Source organism: Aythya fuligula, chromosome 5 (genome assembly GCF_009819795.1).
Source record: "Aythya fuligula isolate bAytFul2 chromosome 5, bAytFul2.pri, whole genome shotgun sequence".
Taxonomy (NCBI): Eukaryota; Metazoa; Chordata; class Aves; order Anseriformes; family Anatidae; genus Aythya; species Aythya fuligula.
The window spans coordinates 37,535,206-37,555,602 of record NC_045563.1 but is presented as its reverse complement, the minus strand read 5'-3'; the positions used below and the strand labels follow the sequence as shown (position 1 = coordinate 37,555,602).

The window sequence follows — 20,397 nt, the reverse complement described above, 5'->3', positions numbered from 1 at the left end:
TCAATGCAAAGTAAAGGTGGAAGGGAAGGTGGTTTGGGTTGAAGAGTACATTTATTTAAATGAAATTATTACTTAGATATAAATAATTAAAATAGGATAATAGCAGTTGACTTGAACATATTATACAAAATTGAAAGAACTTTCAGTACTGTAACTGAAGAACATTCAGTACTGTAAACTTTCCAGTTTCCTTCTGCTGGAGATGTGCTGTCTTTTTGTGTATGGGCATATTATGTCTTTCCCAAGTGTACCATTGACTCTGGCTAGCGTCACTGGGAAACCAATCTAAATGTTCTGACTTCCAGCATTTCAGTCTGAGTACTAAATTGTGCTTCTCCTTTGAAAAAGATTGCCATTATTACATGGTATCTACTTATCATTCAGAGATTTGCTTTGTTTGTTCTGTGAATGTTTTGTGTGTTATTACCTCACATTATTCCTTTTTCAGTGTAACGCCTTTTGTTTTTTTGATAGGTTGGTTGAGATAGCAGGAAACAGATTTCCTACTTATTTTGACTCCGATGAAAAGCTATTTTGCATGACCCGTAGCATTCATCTGTATCGAGAGCTGACCTGTGACAGAGTACTGAAGAGGTATTCTTTCCCAGAACTTAAAAGGAGGAAAAAACAAAACACCATAATTTGTCTAGATTACCTATAATATTTTATATTAAAGTTTTATGAAGAGTAGTTCATTTCTTAGAAGATTTTTATGTCGGTAACAGCATGGTTCCCAACAAAGTAGAATTTCTACAGGAAGACTGGCATTGTTTTTTTTCATTTCATAGTTTGTGACTAATCTACTTGATGTTTTATGGTTGGGGATAGAAAATTTCTATATAATCTGGTCATTCTAAGCCTTTAAAGGGGACTATTTGTGTGACAGGTCTTGTCTTGGTTTGTGGAGAGACCATAGTGTAAGAGATATATGTCATGAAACAGAAAGGAGATATTTGTCCTCCCGAGTTCTATTTGTTTCTGGGACGACTGGGACCCCCGCAGCAGTGGGAGGGAAGAATTGTTTCAGAGTCATCATCCTGAAGGCTGTTGTTGACAATATTGATGTGTTGTACTTTATGTTAATTTGTGAACACACATTGTAATGAAGATGAATGAAATTGTATTTCAGGATCTTCTTGTATATTTTAAATTAGTGGAATTTATCTACTGCAGCTTTATCAGAGAAGAGCAGCTATTAGCATATTATTGACATGCTAGGTTTGGCATACCATCTTTGGAGCTATATGGAAAGAGCTCTGACTTCCTGCATACATAGACACAAGGATTTTGATGTTGACAGTAGGATGCTGCTACTGTAAGCAAAGGCACAGTCTCAATGTCTGCTTAATTTGCTGTCTGTGCCATTCAGGGTTTGTGGAGTGTAATGTTGCTAACTAGTCTTCCAAACCTTTCTTCTGGAGGGGCCTGCCTTCGGTTATGTGGCCTATTGGAGACTGAGATTACTTGCCAGTTCTCTTTAATGCATGCAGGTGTTAGTGGGGGTGGGCTATGAGGGTGAAAGAGGGGTTGACTTTTACCTTATTGAGGCAAACCTTTTATTTAAATAATTTCAGGATTATAAAATGGTTGTATTATATATATAGGTATAAGTGACTTTTTGTTTTTTGCTTTTTTAGGATTAAGTCTTTGGAAGAAGAGATTATTTCAAAGAAGGTTAAACTCATAATAATTGACTCTGTTGCTTCAGTTGTCAGAAAGGAGTTTGACACAAAACTCCAAGGCAATCTGGCAGAGAGAAGTAACTTTTTGGCTAGAGGAGCATCACTATTAAAGTATTTGGCAGAGGAATTCTCGATACCAGTAAGTTGTTCTTCCTTTCTTAAATTTCTGCTTTACAGAATCACGTAAGAAAATCCAAGAAGAACAAAAATGACAAGGAGATGAAAAAACAGGTAAAAGAACCTTATCAGAAATATTCAAGCAGATATCATCTGGAAAACAGTTGGAGACCAGGAAAAAGTAACTGTTCCACTTGTTTTTATGGTGTTTTTTTCTTCATATTTATTCTGGACTTCAAATGAGGATTTACAGGATTGTCTTTCCAGCTGTTTTTCAGTGCTTTGTCGTTCAGTTTTGTTAAATGTCATATTTTGTTTTGTCCATAAAATACAGCAGAAGAACAGAAGTGCAGGGACCGAGTGAAACTAATTAAAAAGTGAATTAGAAGATGTAAGCTCTATGAATGTGGGGGGGGGGGGGGTTCCTTCATGTTGTTATCAATGATGGGGTATCAGAAACAGAAGTCAGAGGACATCATTGAGACTCAGCTGTAGGAAATATTTCATAGTGTGGGTACAGTACTAATCACTCAAGTGAAAGAGAGAAACTGTGGCAAGAACTTGAGTCAGACTGGTCAGATCTTGCTTCTGAGGTCACGGTGGCTATCATACCTGAAATATACACACTAGAGATGTTGAACTAACAGACTTAGCTGAAGAGGAATAGATTTCCTTCTGCCAGGTAATTTATAAAGATCCCTTATGGGGAAAATTAAACCCTGTGTGTATGCCTTTAAAGTTCTGGTACAAAAGATAGTGTCCAAGTTAGTGCACCCAGCAATGTTTGTAGTGCATAAAAAGTCAGGAAAGAATTGTGTGAGTAAGAATGTACACTTCTGTATTTTAGGAAAATATGATACAATCCTTTGAAAAAGGAGACGGGTTTTATGGGAAGATACTGTTCTCTTGATTTTCTTCTCCTTTAAACACCTCTGCCCTCTTCACCTTCTCTCTTCATTAAAGTGGTGAAGTTGAGCTGGATTGGAGCCTCTGACAGCTCAAGCTGCTCTTCAGCTTACAGACAGGCTGCTATTTACAGAGGTTTTAGAGTTGGACAGCATTAAGTAGTATGCAATTATGATTCTATTTCATCCTACATAAGAAGAAAATAAAGGTTGAATGTTTAAAGGTTTCCATTATGTTAAAGCTAATGTGTTTGCTTAAGGCATTTGTGATGGCTGGTGTGCTGCTTGTCTTCTCGTTTCTCATTATGAATGCTTTGGTAAGGAGTTTTGAAATTTTGGCCAAGAATGTGTGCTCCTGGCCACAACTGTCTTTTTGAATTGGTCCATGAGGTGACTTACCTTTAAATAAAGTTTTTAAAGATCTGTGCAATATTCTAGAAAGGCTTTGGCTAGAGATTGGGATTCCCACGAGCACAGATCCCTAGGCAATGTTGTGTGTGTGTAAGGTGCAAAATCCAGCAGTGGTGTGTTATGCATCTGCAAGTGTTGATACATATAAAGAGATAAGTCTGCTATTGCATACCTTGCATTAACCTCTGGTATTTGAGGTTAGAGAGTATCTGAAGTTCTTATTGTAAATAACTGTGCTGGAAATTTTTTTCAGATATTCTTCCTTTTGTACCTGTAATCTTCTACATACTTGGGACTAAAAACATTAGTAAGCTTGCAAAGTGATTTAAATCGTTAATAAACTGGACACTGAAAATATAGCATGTTTCATGGCAGGGCTAGTGCAACTGAATATGGAGTTGGGCGAGAAGTAGGAGGCCTGATTTGCAGACTCTGAAAAAGAAGTGGGGTTAATGACTGATAGGGCTTGAAGTTGAAGTAAACCTTTTTAGCTGGTGAAAAACGGAGTAGGTGAACCAGGGAATTGGAAATGGTGACAAATTAGGCTCCAGAGGCTAGACTTGAAAATGAATGGGAGTAGGGGACAGGAATTTCAATAACTAAGATGCATATTTTGTTTAGCTTAGTGAAGAAAATATTAAGGATTTTTTCATTCATCAATATGTACCTACTTGAAGAAGAGGTATTTGACAGAAAAGCATCCTTTTCAGCTGACAAAGGTATAGTACAGTTCTGTGGTTGGAACCTGAATTAAGCAAGTTCAGACTTCAAATACGGGGTGTGTTCTTAATGGAGTAATTAATAATTGGAATAAGTTAGTGACAAGTATCTACTTAGTTTAATAAGTATTTTTAAAGGGGCTTCCCCCCATTCCCTAAAAAGGAAATGTATTCAAATAGGATTAAATTTGGGAAAACCTCTACTACTGTGCTATGCTGGAGTTCAAATAATTTTCAAGTTGTTCTTTCTCCTGGCATTGTAAAGTACCTAGCTATGAATAATTGTGTGTTCATGTTGTCTGGATATTGAGTTGGGCTTGCAAAACTGACTAACAGTCATAGCTTCTACTGAATTCAAAAGGAGCTATGTTTCAGACCCAAGGAACTCTGTATGGTATGAAGTATTCAGGGAGGGGGGGAACAGATCTCAGCTGCCTCAAAACTGAAGGTCATCGCTCAGTAATCTCTCTGCACCTCTGTTTTTGCTTTGTGAAATGGGAATAACAGCTGTTTCATCATGAGGATGCTGAAGATGAGCTCATTACCATTGAGAAAGCATGCGTGCTGACTTCTTGAACTATATACGGGTGTCCATTGGAAAGTAGTACTTCCCATCTCCGCTGTAAAAAATGTCAATTGTGTGTAGTGATTGAAATTCTAATCCACATTTTGAGATAAGAAAAAGTGTTAAACATAGTCACTGAATGTGTCACCATCTTAGCCGCTGAATGAAACAAAATGAAACTTGTGATCGTAAATTTTTGCTTGACTTAATGGTTTTTGAATCTTTTTAATGTATCAGCAGTGTAGGTTGTTTCTTGAAAAACGGGAAATCAGGCGTCATATATCTCGTTTTGATCCATACTTCATTCTAACTTGGCAGTAAACCTGGTTCCATCCCAGGTTTTTTAAGGGATGCCAGGGCAAGAGGCAACACAAGGTTTTGATCACTTCCAGACGATTGCTGACAGGCCACCTGGCAGCTGTACTGCTGACTGGCTACGGAAGCTTTTTCCACCATGGGAATTATGTGGCAGTGTCCCTTTTCACCCTTCCCTGCACACAGCTGTGATGAAGAAGTACTTTTTTTTCTTTTGGGTTTGGTTGAAATGAGCCAGTCAGCCCCAAAATCTTTCTGAGAAACTGAGAAAGACTGTTTGACTGTAAGTCAAACAAAAAGCCCTGTAGTTTTGAAATTCAGTGAGGATATAAACCTATGTGAAACATCTGTATGTTTTAGAACAAGCTGTACTTGTGAGTGTTTGGAATCGGGATGTTCTCTGTTATAATGTCTATTGATACTGTCTACCAGATTACACATTTAACCAGCGTTCCTCAGTCTTGTATGTTTCTTGTCTATTTTCCTGGGACCCTTGCTATTCTTAAAAGAAATAGAAACCAAAATACATTTTGGATAGTCTTTCTCCTCTTTTTCCATATTCATAGGAAGCTATTTATTATTAGTAAGTGCTATTCAGTAAAAGTAGTTCAACATTCATGCTGGTTGAAAGAGAAGCTGAATCCATTTCAGCTACAAGCTGAATACCAATATGACTAGAGTTGTTCTGGAGATGTAACTGTTGAGTGTATGAAAATTGGTATTTATAGAATCTGCCCTTCTAGTTGGTGTTAGTTGATAAAATGTGTGAAGCTGGCTAGACATCTCTGTGGAAAAGCACTCTAAAAGTGGCACTTGCAAAACCAAACTGCTTTAACTGTTCTTTTAAATAGCGAATTGAGACTGAAGGTGAAACTGGCTTTGTAAATCCAGAAGGCTAATCAAATTACAACGCTGCCTGTCCTTTGTACTTCTGTCTGGGTTGTGACCTTTGATCTGTGAAGAGGAACTTTATTTATGATAAACACCCTGGCTATCATTACTAGCAGCAAATGTATCATAGTATCTATCTTTCCTTTTTTATGTCTTTGAAAATATGAAATAGAAACCTCTCCTAATAGAAGCCTCTCCTCCTAAGCTCAGTTGTGATTTTATAGTGCCAATAAAAGACAAACTGTGACTGGTCCGTGATGCTTTTAATTGCTATGCTAAGTTAACGGCAGTTAAGAAGCCTGTAATTTCCACAAGTAATTTTTTCCCTTTAATGTGACATGCTTTAGTTTAAAAACTACAAAAAAAATCCCTTTATCAATATTAATAATGACAGCACTTACAGATGTAGTCAATTTCTTTTCACGTTCTCAGTTCTCACATTTGTCATTTCAGTGCTTCCTGCTTATTTATGTATTCTGCTCTGTAAACTTTAGACCCAAGATTTTAATTTGCTTTCGAAAGTCAAATGTTTAGTGGCATGTATGTTTTTAGGCTGTGTGAGTTTTTCTTCTCAAAATCAATTTAAATGCACAAACAGCTTGACATATGCAATGCCTTTCTGCTGTCTTCGGTTAAGTGTGTTTAATTGTATCATTTCAGCTTCCTGGAGTGAATTTTAAGATTCAGAATGCTTCTGTTGGTAAAGAGAGGACATTCAAACTAGTAATTTTCTTTTCTTACATGAAAGTATTTCCATTGGGTATCATCCTTGGTTCTCTTTTACTTTGTGGTTGCTGCTTGTCAACTCTGCACCTTTATCAGTGTTCTGATATTTGAAAATACAAATTTATGGAGATACTAATAAAAAAAAAAAAAAAATCCAGAATGGAAGATTTCTGAAGAAAACTGTGTAATGCCAATTACTGTTGAACTGGTAATAAGATGTAGAAAGTTTAGAAGTATTACAGAACTGAATTGTTGTTACAGTGTGTAACAACGCTGTATGCTGATTTTTCCAAAGCTATGGAGATACATTAGACTGCCAGGTTCATTTGTTTGTAGCTGAACCATAATCTGCTGAAATACAAACTTTGTTTTTATACCTTGCTATAAAAACAAACAAACAAAAAACACTAAAAACTATTTTCCATATCATCCTGCCAGTGTTATAGAAATAGTAATTGAATTATTTTGCAAGTTGTTTAAACCTAGAATAAGCAAAATTTTCTCTACTTTGAAAGCTTGGAACACCGGTTCCATTTTGTAGTTTTCTAAAAGGAAATATTTTAAATGTTACACCACATCGAAACATGTGTTTCTTTAATGAGGAGCTAACCTTATCAGGAGGAAAGCTCTTTGGAACTGAGTTGCCAGAATTTTACTAGCCATATTTAGGCCAGATGTGGTTCAAACAGTTTCCAATGGTAAGAATTCAGTTCAAAGTATGGGTCCTTTTCTGTTGAGCTGCTGCTCTGCATGTAAAGTGTCTTGATGCTCAACTTCAAGCACAATTTCTGTTTGTGTGTATGTGTGAACCTGAGTAATTCCCAACTGCTAACAGAAAAATCTTTGTATTTTTTCACAATTATACTTAACTGCTGGTCGCTGCATTGCTAGGTAGTCCACCATCTGCATGCTTCAAAAGGTTGAGATTTACCTGATAATATAATCCTCTTTTCAGTGTGGGGCTGCTTTTTTTCCCCATTTTTTATTTTATCTTTTATTTTCATATAAATGGAAAAATAAATTTTCTAAAAAGGCCTTGGTGCCTTTTTTTCCTCTCGTGAAGCCTGGTTATTTCTCCAGGGAGCAGCACAAAAGTAAAAACGTTTGTGACTGTTTGCTAAGAAGACTCAGAACAGTGCTGGATTACAGATTTTATTAAAAAAAATATATATATATATATATATTTTTTTAAGATTACAGGATTTTATTAAATAATTCACCAGCTACTTGGAGAAAGTGAGTCGGCCTTCTATGAACTCAATAGGATGAAAAGTGCTTTATGCTGATTGTATTTTGCAAATTATCTGTAGAAACATAAATGCTTAGAATTGTGTAGATACTGCAGAATTTGCTGGCTTTCATTATCTTGTATGAATTACAGAAACCTTGAGTAGCCCTAACTTTTATTTCAAGCTATGGAAGACAGTGGTTTGTTTTCTAAACCAGATTTACTTCCAAAAATAACTTTCTCTAAGAAAGAACAATTCTTGGTGTTCTTTTTAAGGTATTTTACTCCCCTTATTCCAAAATTGGAGATGGTGTTCATCTTCCTTAAATAATGAGCTGAGTAGCATTAGAAAATTGTGTTTCTGCTAGCTATGTCATTTATAAGAACTTATTTAGCATTGGTTTCAAACTTCTCTTTCCACCAAAAGACAAAATATACCTAACCTTACCCATTGTGCTTCCTCAGTCTGAGTAATGAATAGTTCATGAAATAAATCACTTTATGTTAAGGTTTTGTTCCGTGTTATACCTAGCAGCATTTTCTTGTCTGAAATTAAGTCTGTAGCTTTGTTCTTTTCCTAAATATTCTGGTATTATCCTTTGTTTTCTTGCAAAAGCCTGCTGAAAATACAAGTGTCAGAATTTCACATGTATATGATCCCTGCTGTTTGTAAAGTGTGGTTTGGAATGCATTTTAATTTGTGCTATTGTTTAATTAGGAAAACAAAATGCTTAAAGGGGGATCACAGACTAGAGCTCTTTCTTTGCCCTAACTAAAGCTTGGTGAGCTCACTTTTTGCTGCTGGCAGACAGTTCGCTTAAATACTGCACAACAGCTTTGATAAAAGGGAGTTAGGCCAACTGTAAAGTGCTGTTGCAGTGACAAAATGTAGAAGTCTTTGTTTTCTGGTGAGGCTGTTAAAATTATTCTCAGAAGGCACACCTTTGTTTTGGTTTTAAATGACTATTTAAAATGTAATTATAACTATCTTCAGTACTGCTGCCATCTGTGTACTTTTTAATGCATGTCTGGAGAACATACACTTCTGCAGTTTATGGCCCGACACAGTGTTCCTTTTGGACTGTCTACACTCATAAAATGTTTAATACTGCTGAGGAAAGAAAATGAGAAATGGTAGAGCAATATTTCCTGTTTTCACATGGTGGCGAAGTATAGAAAAGGAGGTGGTTTAAAAATATACAATACTGGAATTAAAATTTCTTTTTCTTTTCAAGTACTCCCTCCGTTGCTTTTTCCATTTGATGTTATAAGTGGCTTTGCCAAAAGCTATGATTCTTTACAATTCTACATATGAAGTCATGTAGAAGGAAGGCACCAGTATTAAGGAAGGGAGCTGAGAGCAATGAGGCTTTATTCCCAGATTTGGTTTTGGTCTGCTATATGATCAGCAACGCTTGTTGAAGGAGGGCAGATACTTACCCTGCTGCCTATCTTGACTTTGAATTTCTGAAAGCCTTGATGGAAATAAATTAGCAGTCTTATGTCTTCTAACCCTTGTTCTCATTATGCTTTTTTGCATTCCCTTCAGCTGGCTTGCATTATCTTGAGAGTGAGGTGCCCAAAATCAGAGGTTGTATTCCAGGTGAATCTCTGACACTGCTTAGCTATGGAGAAGGATTTCTTTTCATGCCTTGCGGGATGTCTGTTTTTTTATGCATCATGGTGCACTGTTTGCTCTCTTTGCAACAGCTTGATGTCTTTTTCTTACCATACATGATCCATTACCCTGGACCTACATCTGCTGATTTGGTACTTCTGTAGTTTCTCCTCTCAAATCTGTGTTATTTTTCCTGACTGCTTTTCTGATTTGTCAAGATGGTTTTGAATTCTGATCTTAGTGTTCTTACAGACTCTTTTTTTCTTCTTTCCTATTTTTGCAAGGAAAATAATCCTTCTGTTACAGCTTGTTTGTGCAACTAGAACCAGACTTGAAGCAGACCATCCCATGCTGTTCCGTAAGAGACTGTTAAACACTGCGCACTGCTGTGTGCAGTTTTCCAATAACCTTCACATCTGATCTGTAATAGAATGGTCTAGGTTACATTTCTGTAATTTTCAAGTAATATACATGTATGAGATGGTCTATTACTAAATGTAGAAAATGAAAGTAATAGTACTGAATGGCTTTTTTGTCTTTTATGAGGAGTTTAGGATTTGCCAAGATGTACTGTTTTCACTATGTGGACAAATTACCAGAACCTATTTCTCTCTGCAGAGAAGTACTTATGTTTCTGAGTAGTCCATTCTTTTTGCATGTTGCCCTGTGTCTCCTTCCTCTTGTCCTTTTGGTTTTATGTAAACCATATATTCTATAGGAATATTTCTGTGTTTGCATGATGTGTAGAAGGAAGGGATTCTAGTCTCCAGGTAGGATAGCAGTACAAAGAACACTTGACTGGATTACAAGTTGTTGGAAAAACCTTACCTATATGAGCTCAGTATAGATTAATTAGTGGTTTGGTTTCCAGATATCCTGGAGTTTGTTTGCTTTATGGTTACTCAGCCCCAGGGCTCCTGAGAATAAACAGGACTTCCTCCGCAATTGTTGCTCCTAAATAAAATTGTACCAGACCCTGAGGTGAAAAGGGATGGGGATGAGAGGAAACGAAGACAGAGCAATGCATATGACTGTTAAATTTACAAATATGCCCAGAGACCAAATGTTAAGATTGTATTTGTTTGCACACAGTATTAGATAGCTGTGTTGTTTTCCTCTGGGAGTCTACAGGACAGCTTTGAGAATATTGCATTTCTGTGGAACCGGGTGTGCTGCTGGGGCTGCTTTTTCATGAAGTATGATAGGGAAGCTTCATGATGCAGTCTGCTTGCTACTGCTAACTAGGGATGCTGTCTTTTCAAGAGACTGCAGAATTTCCTTTAATTCCCTGTAGTGAAGATTTGGATGGTAATGGACAAGCAGACCAAACTGTCACAGTTAGACATTTGATGATCCTGTGCTGCCTTGAAAATGGAAGCATCTACGTTAATGGGACAGGCTTTTCAGCTTACACTTTCTGTTCTGTTGTTGAGACCCTTGGGCATTAGAAGAGCAGTGGATTTTGTTCTTGGTTCCAATCTTCTGTTTTGTGGTGGAAATGAAATCTATGAGCTATAGCTTAGGGTCTCCTGAGTAACTCATTAATGATTTTTCTACAGGAAGACTTGGTCTTCTCTATTGAGAACATGGATGTTTTGTATCATTGCTCGCTGTTGAAATGATGTTTAAATAAAAACTGGGCTGAATAAATACACAAATATCTGCAACTTCAATAAATATTTTAATCGATTTAGCAAAAGTTCGTTGTAATTGAACTGAAGGAGTCTTGTTCCAAATATGGATTCCAGTGAGAATCTATGTGATTTTAGTAACCTCATCAAAACCCTCATGCTGGTTCCCGCTAAAATGCATATCTATATTTTATTTGAAAGTATAATACTTCTGTTGTAATAGTCTAGGTGAATAAAATTGGAGGGCTTTATTAAACAAGGCTGAGAAGTCCATCTGCAGAGTTTTGATTAGAAAGGAGTGAGTAACATGTATGAGTGGAATGAATGAATTTGTTTTTTTGTTGGTGACACTGAATTACAGTAGGACAAGACCTCTTCTCTCTCTCCTCCCCTTGATACTTTGCTAACCTTCTTGATACTCTGATTTGGATGAGCTGTGTTACTCACCTGGAATGCAAATTTTTGTCTTTAGATTACAGTATTTTCCATACTTTTTTATTTATCATATCTCATACTTCTAACCTGAGGCAGAGAGTGCTTTGCTCTTCAGTGATAGCAGAGGTCTTGACTGGATTCTTGGCAGACTCCAGGATTATGTTTCCCATGATGTGCTGGTTAGCAAAATCACCTCTAGTAAATGAACTAAATGCTACTTTTTTCATGCAGCTTTTCTTGTAGTGGAAAGGTAGCTTTAAAGCTACTTACTGCGTAGATGCTTTTTGAAGCTTCATAAAGATCTCTCTAAGGAAAATGGGGGCTTGCTTATGGGTGCAGGCACTTAGTAGTGCTGCAAGTGTTTTATTTCTCAAGGTTGTTAATTACAACAAACCAGCTTCAGATGCTAACAATCTGATGGCTGGAAATGCCAAACTGAAGTTATTTTTCTGGATAGCCTATGAACAATACCAGCAAGCTACTAGCAGATAATCAGAAGTTTTATGTAGTGCAATGTGTCTGGTTCTCTTTCAGGCTTGAATTTGTGCATCATCACGTGCATGTGTTTTTTTTGTTTTGTTTTGTTTTGTTTTTCTTATAGTATTTGTGAGAGAACATGCAGTGAAAAGTAAGCTAGGTATGACATACTGATGCGGCTTTTAAGATTCGGTCCCTGCCTTCTGTTATATTCTGTGATTTCCTGTAACAGTGCCTTATTCTAACAAACCTCAAGTCTGTCTAGAGGAGTTCTGGGATGACATCTAAGAACTGTTCCCTTGTGTCTTTAGGAAATTCTCTGGGAACAGTACAGGAGCCTGTTCGGTTCTTTTAATGCTCCTTTTTCATGTAGCTCCTTTTCCATGTAGCTTTCTAGCTCAGTAGTGAAGGCCTTGTTCAGAACGGAATTGACTAATTAACATCAGTTCACCAAAAATGGTTTGTGGGGAAAATCTTAACCAAAAATCTTCTAAATATGCACTGTCATAGGATTTCCTAGGGGTTATATATACAAGCTAAGGCTGGTTTGTGTCGGGATTATAGAACTTCATTTGGTTGCATGGAAGAGCTCTGTCATGGCCCTTCCTGGTGTTGTGATGGAAAGAGTCATGCCTGGGCAAACATTGGTAGCTAGTACAAAGTTTCTGAGAAGGCCTTAGTGCATCTAGAACATATGCACAGAACTAGTGTGCTGTGTATTGGAACAGATACACCCTCCTTTGCTTCTGTGAGGTCGCTAAAGATGAGGCTACTAGAAGCAGGCAGATGCTGCTGGAGTAGTTTGTGAAGCCTGCCCCTCTTTGTCATGTTTTCAAGGAGCAAGCTGTCAATAGCAAAGGGGATTGTTACTGGCTAAAGACACTGTTTTTGGGGTTGGCAGCAGTGCTTGCTGTTGGGCCTCCTTTTTCATTAGGGATACACAGAAGAGAGGAGCTGATGATGTGGTGAAGCTGCTGCCTGACCTGCAGCCCGTTCTGAAGTTGCCCTAAGGAAAGAAAGCCAACAGATAAAATCTGCAAGCAGAATATATTGTCTGTGAACATCACAAGTGGCACGTGGGTAGCAGGTTAACCAAGCTTGCATTGCAGAAAGTTTGAGTAGTCCAAAATCAAGAGATGGTCAACCACTTTCAGAGGCTAAATAGTGAAAGCAGAACAATAACGTGTTTTTTTTTCCCCCCTTTCTTACCTGCCTTGTAATTCAGTGCAGTATAGAGTTTGCAACTGGTTCATACTTGCTGATGAGCCAGAACAAGGATGTAATCCAGCTAAAAAGTAACCTAGGAAAAAAATGCAGTGGGCAATTGTGCAGCTGAACAGGCACTAATGTAGGCAGAAAGGAGGGGCAGGAATGTGTGGGTTCTGGCAGCAGTGCAAATTTTGAATGTAAAGCTGCATCTTCAGTAAAAAGGGTAAGAATGAGTAAAAACACTAACCAGGTGATTACTGGGAAAAAGAAAAGAAACAGCATTAGGTGCTTGAAGCATCCTTTTAGGCTTTTTACAGTTCTAGGAAGGATTTTGTCACATACCATTATTTGCAACGCTTTATACTTTGACTAAAAGTGAGCAAAACCCTGTGTGCACACAGCCTATACTTACGTTGCTTAAGGCTTTTTTTTCATCATTAGGTCAGTGTCCTGGTTTTAGTCTGCATGTTCTGGTTTTAAAATGCATCATAATAAGGTATATTTGGAGTTGTAATATAACCATGCATAATGAATTATAGCTGAGGTCAGAAACTATGCTGAATAGTAGATTTTCAAACCACAGTATTTCTTCCTATGCTAAAATTCAGAATGAAATGTATAACAATCCATAAAATAGCTGGTACAGTTCATAACATGCTTGCATTCCTTCATCATTAATAGTTTCATATCCATCTGTCAGCATGTTATGGCTAAATCATTAGCCAAGTTTTTGCAGCTGTTGTTATACAAGTCTGTAAAACGTAGTTATCTCCAGCTCCTGTTTTTTGTCTGCTGGTAAGAGGAAACTTTATAGAGAACTTGCTAAATTGTCCAAGACTAAGTTCAGTTCTAGGTGAAATTCTGTGATCTTGATTTAACTTACTTGGCCTGTGGCATTTTTCGCTGTTAGTTCTTTTGTTTTAATGGCATTGGTTGCAGCAGTTGTTTGAAGTCGTGGTGGCTTGTTTAAGCTCATTAAGAATTCTGCACATAGTTGTTGTAGTTCTGTACTTCTGTAGTTCTATTTTTAAGAACATTTCTATGAAAATTATAGTTGCTGATTTGATCTGATAGTCTGTTTTGAAATGAATGTCTGTGGATAACACGTGTAGATTTCTTGGTTTTTGTTTACTCCCTCCATTAACATTCATCTTCAGCCACATTCTGTTTGTAGTGAAAATACCTATCTGTATGGAGAGAAGCATCCATGCTGACTGTGGGACTCCTTTGTGCATGATACTCAACAGCTGCAGGATAATAACCATTAAAATTATTGCTACATCAGTATAGTTTCCTAATAGTTGGATAGGCAAAATTTCTGGAAATATTTGTGTGGTCTGGTATCCTTGTGTGTATGCACTTTAAAAAAAATTTCAGTACTGTCAAACTCCCAAGGCCTCAGTTTATAACTCCTGCTTCATACCTGCTTTCTCTCCCATTTTTTTTGGTGCCAGATAAAATCTGTTAACATAAATGTGAAATTTCTAAGTGGTAAAGTAATATTTATGTATACTTACAAAGCTCTGTGTGCTAAAATAGTATTGTTTATGCTGAAAGGATGTGATGAAATCTTTGTCTTATAAAACACTGTGCTCGGAACTAAATTGCATTTTGAATACTTGACTGTCCCATCTGCATTCAGTCCAGTCACTTACCTCTGACCGGGCCACTAACGCATTGAACCTCTCACTGGTTTAATACAGTGGCTGTTGAAACAAGGGATTATGTTCCCATTCATTTCCAAAATCTGAAGCTTGTCATTTTCATGCCTGGAGCCAGCTGTTACCAGACATTACTCTAGAGTGAGGGTAGACCAGCCTGTTACTAGGCTTGTAGTCCAGTTGCTGTAATGTCCTGTTTTTCTCATGTTGGGGTGTTCCTCAGTGGGGTTAGTTTGAAAGAAAGTCATTTAATATTTCTTTTTACTTCAGGTGCCCTAATTTGCCCCTAGGCAAACAGTGATATTTTTAATACAGTTTGAACCTGGATTTCCACTTCCTTCTGAAGGAATAATTGACTAGCAATAATAGTGATTTATTTCTCCTCTCAAGGAGAGTTTGTGCAGAAGACTGTAATGTTTCTTCTTGGTCACTGCAACGGAGTCCTTTGTCTGGGTGCTAGAGGTAAGGTTTGCATACTGGTGAATAAGTCATGAGCTTGTGGTGTGATGACTTAACTGTTGCTTATTTCATAGGGCCTTCCAAATGCAGGGAGATGCTAAACAAGGTAGATCTGCAAACAGCCAGGAAAGGAAAGCTTATATAGCAATACCATTTACAAAACTTAATTTGTTGTTTCTGGAATACAATCTCTGTAAATGTCACTAGTTTGTCTGGAGTTAATGCAGCCTGAAGAAATGCTAAGTACTGCTCAAAAACATGAACCTGGCCCAAGTCAAGTTGTAGAGCTTTCTGGAGTTTTGAGCAGAAAACACGGATTTTTAGCCAGACCTGAAGCATGTACATGTCATACAGACACTCCCAGTGATTCTGTTGAATTTAACTTTGGTATTTTTGTTGGTCCTCTAATATTGAGAAAGTCTGAAGAAATGCTGGGTAATTAAGAACAATCAGTCATGGTATTCCAGTTGCTCTGCAAAGGATAAACAACACTGAATGTCTTGGCATAGCAACCAATTTTCTTTCTAGTAGTTGAATATCTGACTTTTAAGATGTCATATAAAAGTCAGTGGCATTATTTAGGCAAAATATGGTTTAGATTTGGATTTCCGTTCCCATCTCTTTTCTATTGTTAACTTTTTAGCTTTTTCATCCATAAGCTTAGGTGTATATGAAGAGAAAAAATAAGCTTTTTCTTACCAGGCAAAGATGTGTGGTTCATGATGTTGGGGTATGAAGTGATAAAAGTTATCACTGAGCTCTAGAAGTACACGTTAACACAATTAGTCATGTGATTCTTTTAGAAACTATAGATGGAATCACAATGTTGTTTTTATCAGTGCCAAAGTTTACAATAATTTGGGTACTGGCACAGTCTAGGACCTCAGAATATTTTAATTACCACCACTTTTTTACTCAGATTCAGTAAGTCTGCTTCTTTTAGAGTTCTTGTCACTGCGATGAGGTAAAGACAAAGTGAAGAAAGATTGATAGGGGGTGGTGTCGGAAGTCTCTTATTCAATTCATAGTCAGAAGGGAGAGCCCTTCATTAGAAACCTGAAGGGCAAAACCTGCCTGCCAGTTGGTCCAATACAGTAAAATCTCTCCCTGTGACTTTTGTTTAATTGGGATGAGAGTCTGTAGAGTTACTGATGAGCAGAGGCATTAGGCTTACCTCGTTTCTCTAATAGTGTTGCTTACATGAAAAAATCTTTTATGTTTAAATTGCAGTTTTGAAATACACTATATAATGTAAGACCAAATACCTGTGGCCATTTGCACCCCTTTGCACACAAGTGATCTAGTAAGGTGCATGGAACTGATAAGCTGATCGTTTGGCATTAATGGTTTTCCCTTTGGGATCCACTGTCTTAGAGAAGGCATGAAGAAGTTTTAACAGAAGAATATGGACAATTTTTTGCTAAACTTTGGGAAGTGAAATGTTCTGTGGAGCGGGCAGCTAGTGGTTTATTTTGATGCTACTAAAATGAGAGCAGAGAGCTAAAACCCCTCCCCCTTCCTGTACCAAATTTTAAAGTAATTGGAAGTGAAAACTGACACTGTGCAAACCTCTCTTGAGTTCTTCGCAGTCATCACCATGGTTGTAATGTATCCTTGGTGTTTCATCTGTTGTGTGAAGCAGCTGAGAACATCTGTCTTACTCATAAAGATTTTCCTTTTCCTTTGCTTCACTATGTACCTCAGGAGCAGTTAGAGAGAGATTTCCAAACCGAGTCCTGTTTTGAGGGTGGTTATTTCTTCTTTCTTTGGTTTATTCCTTTCTCTTCTTGCCAGTATAAAGGTGCTAAGAATCCACCTTAAAATCTAACACTTATTGTATGTTAAAATATTAAAACTACTTTCATTATCAGAGCTGAGTTGGCCTTGCAAAGGATGAATGAAGTGGCAGGATAGTTTAGTTATTACTCCTCTGTGTTGCTTTTCTTGCTAGTCTTGTGTTTTTCCTGCTCCCCTTTGTTGTATCTTGTGTCTTTAATTTGTTGAATGCTGAAGAGCTGGTTGTCACATTCTTTACAACAGCAGTCTGAACAAGCAGTAAATGTACAGTGCCTATTTAGTCACTGTTGAATTTTTCAGATTTCATGTTTTCTGAAGCAAACACAGCCATGGGGTCTTGCTCAGTTGGAATGAAAATGTGGGTGGCTGACTTCAGGCTGTACTCATCAAACTCAGGCTCGCTAGTACGTTGTATTTGTGACTGAAGGTGAAATGTCATCTTAAACTCTTTGACAATGCTGTTTATTTATATATTTGTATGTGCATGTGTATATGCATGTACACATTTTCTCTTGCTCACGCCTTATGTTACCTTTTTTGTTCTCATAGAAGCGCTTGTGCAGCTGTGTAGCAAACTGGAGAACTGATCCGGGTGGAAAGTGATCTTTTAAGTTCTTTTTCCTTGAATAATTTTTCACCTGGATGCAATATCCTTGCACCTTGACTTGTTTGCTTGTATTCCACTATAGTCCCTCACAATTTTTGTAAAGAACACCTGCATTTCTAACCGGTCTTTATTTATTTTACAGTTATTCTTGTAGCAGCCTGTGGTTATCCATTCTTGAATTGAACCCACCAACTTCCCCCTGTTTTTTTCCCCTCAACTATTTATCCAGTCTTCTGAGACTCTCAAGACCAATCCCATCCTGTCCTATTTGGTTCCTTCCCCTTATGGTGCTGATGCACAAGCATTTTGTTGGAACGGTGCAGTGAGCTCTGCTGTGAGGGGGCAATAAAGAACTGAGAAGGTTTAGAAGAAAGAGGTAGCATTGTTTGAGCCTGTCTGCAGAGTACTGCTACTGAACATAAGGCAGTGGCTTTTGTCCTTCTCACTAGAATGTACTAATCGGACAACAGATGTGTTTTTCAGCTGTATGGGTTAAAAACTAAACTTAAATGTGCTAATTCTTCCCAGACTTATTTTCTGTGTGAAAATAATGAAATGTAAGTATGGCAGGTAGATGATTTATAAGCAAATCATTTCAGCAAGGATCCTTAATTATACTGAAACCACAAGAACTGACTTTGAGTCATCAGAACTTGAAGACAGAATTAATTCCCTGTGCTATAAGTCACAGCAATTCAGTTTTTCTTCATTTTAGATGTTGAAAAAATAGCATTTACATAAAGCTATTAACTAAAGAAACATTTTCAAGAATTGCAAACAGATTTTATATTCTTGTGGGTTTTATTGGTTGTTCATTTTATATAAATTGCATAAACACTAGCAGTGCTGGTGGAGTATGGAGATGATGTATTAAGGAGTTGACCAACTTTTAAAAGAGGAATTGCAGGCGTTTTCTGCTTTCTGTTCTTTCTGAATACTGGCTATATACATTTTCTGACGTGTATTCTACTATTTTGTATTTCCTCAGTACGTTGTTACTTATTTTGTATTGCGTTAACCTTAGAATGTGGTTACAGCATTTTTGATAAGAGGACATATTTTCTAGTAGCCAGACACTGAACTAGAAGTCATATGGATTGTTTTCTTAGCTGTGTTGCCTGCTACCTCCCCTGGCCCAAGTTTAACGTGCAAAGGAAAATGAAGCTTTAATGAAAAGGTCTGTGGATGAAGTATTCTATTTGTGGCAAATATTGTTTGCTCACTCACTGAAGTAAGTACAATATTCTTATTCTAACTTCCAATGAACCATCCCTACAGCAGCTTTGTGTGTTTTATTTTGGACAAAGGTGGTGGGCTGTGTTTGCACAGTATGTTTGAATTTGCTTTTGACTGACTATTTGCTGTTGCTTATGGAAAAGGATACAGTAACAAATATAGGTGCAATAATGGCGAGGTTTATTGTTGCATGTTATAAGCAAAATTCCCTGCTTGAGACTCTTGCAAATTCCCTACTTCAGGCTTTTGCATAGCTGGTTTTGTTTTAAAAGAACTCCAGTATTCGCTTTGAGATTAAATATAATAAAGCTTCAGCTATTCACTTCTGTTAGGCAGAATGCTTTGGTAGCTAAAATGTGTTCTGATATTTATGATATTTTTTTCGTTATACGAACCTTTTGAAATTTCTATTGACACAGTTGTGAATTGGCTGTACTAGATCTTTTTCTGGCAGTTGGCGACGCATTTCTCCCAGAGCAACAACCGCAAGGTGGTGCCTTTTCATCACCTGAAAGGGAAAAGAACTCTGTTTCATGAAGTTCACGTTGGCTTTTGGCCTGTTGCGTGGCAGAACTGGAGAGCTTGGATACTGAAGTGACAATTTTGATTGTTTTCTCTCTGGATACACGAACACTATTGTTCTCCAGCCCTTATGATTGGAAACCATTAGGTTGTAATGCTCAAAAGTTCAGAGCTCTAAGTGAAAGATAATTTCCTATAAATCAAACTTGAGTCATGTTGGCAAAATCATGAAAAGATTGGCTGGAGAGTGCTCAAGTTGTGCAGGCCATGGAGGATAGATACTGCCAGAGCATCCTGTGAAACCAGACCTAGATCTGCAACTGCTTTTACCTGTTAGGCTTAGGCCGCTTTGGTGGGACCATGCAAGAGCCTGGAAATGGAAGAAAGGGAAGTGCTTTAGGGAAGTGGTGTGCAGTTTGGGGGAATGCTGGTAAGGGCGAACTGGTGTGGCATTGATGATTCTTTTTAGTTGCATCGTAGCTCATCTTTGTATGCTCAGTTCAGTTAAAGATGAGACAGTTGGAAACCAGTCTGAAATTTTACTCTATTGCTGAATAAGACCTGAGAACAGAAATATATAAAGAAATAGTTTTTCACATGACCTATATGTAATTCCCAGCTGTGAGCCCTCTGGCAGTGAACGTGAAATGCAAAACACAGCTGATAGGGGAAAGGGTTGTTGTCAGCTCACACTGAACACTTGAATATTCATAGTGTGGTGCTTTTACAAACAGACATCGAAGTACATCAGGGCAATTTGCTCTTGAGGTCTGTGCAGAACCTCTTCCTAGCTGTGTACATTTTCACATACAGTGACAATCAGTGTTGAAGGAGAACCAGGTGTGTGCCATACTATACTCGTTTTCCTCCAAAATAGCAGTTCCTCGACCCCCTTCATACCTCTCTGCCAAATTTCCTGCTGTAAATTGGTTTTATGTTTGCCTGTGTGTACCCTGTGACCCCTTCAGAATATTTGTGGTATTTTAAACCCTGCATTGTGTGCATGACACAGTGTTTAGTTTGGATATGAAGTTTAATTTAATCACACATGCTGGTTGTGGTGTTTATTTTGGAACCAATAAGTGGGAGGCACCAGTTTATATTTTATTAGTCTGGATGAATTCTCCTTGTTACTTGATAACCATGTATAAGCTCGAACTAAAAATTCATGTCCAAAGGAATGCTG

General features: G+C 37.5%; 1 protein-coding gene across 1 annotated transcript in view; it reads left to right on the top strand.

The window, feature by feature from the left end:
• The window catches only part of RAD51B (RAD51 paralog B), a 379,679-nt gene that overhangs the window by 15,547 nt on the left and 343,735 nt on the right, over positions 1–20,397 (top strand). Inside the window, 2 exon segments of the mRNA XM_032188425.1 lie at positions 475–594; positions 1,638–1,821. Of these exon segments, the coding sequence (XP_032044316.1) occupies positions 475–594; positions 1,638–1,821 (304 nt within the window).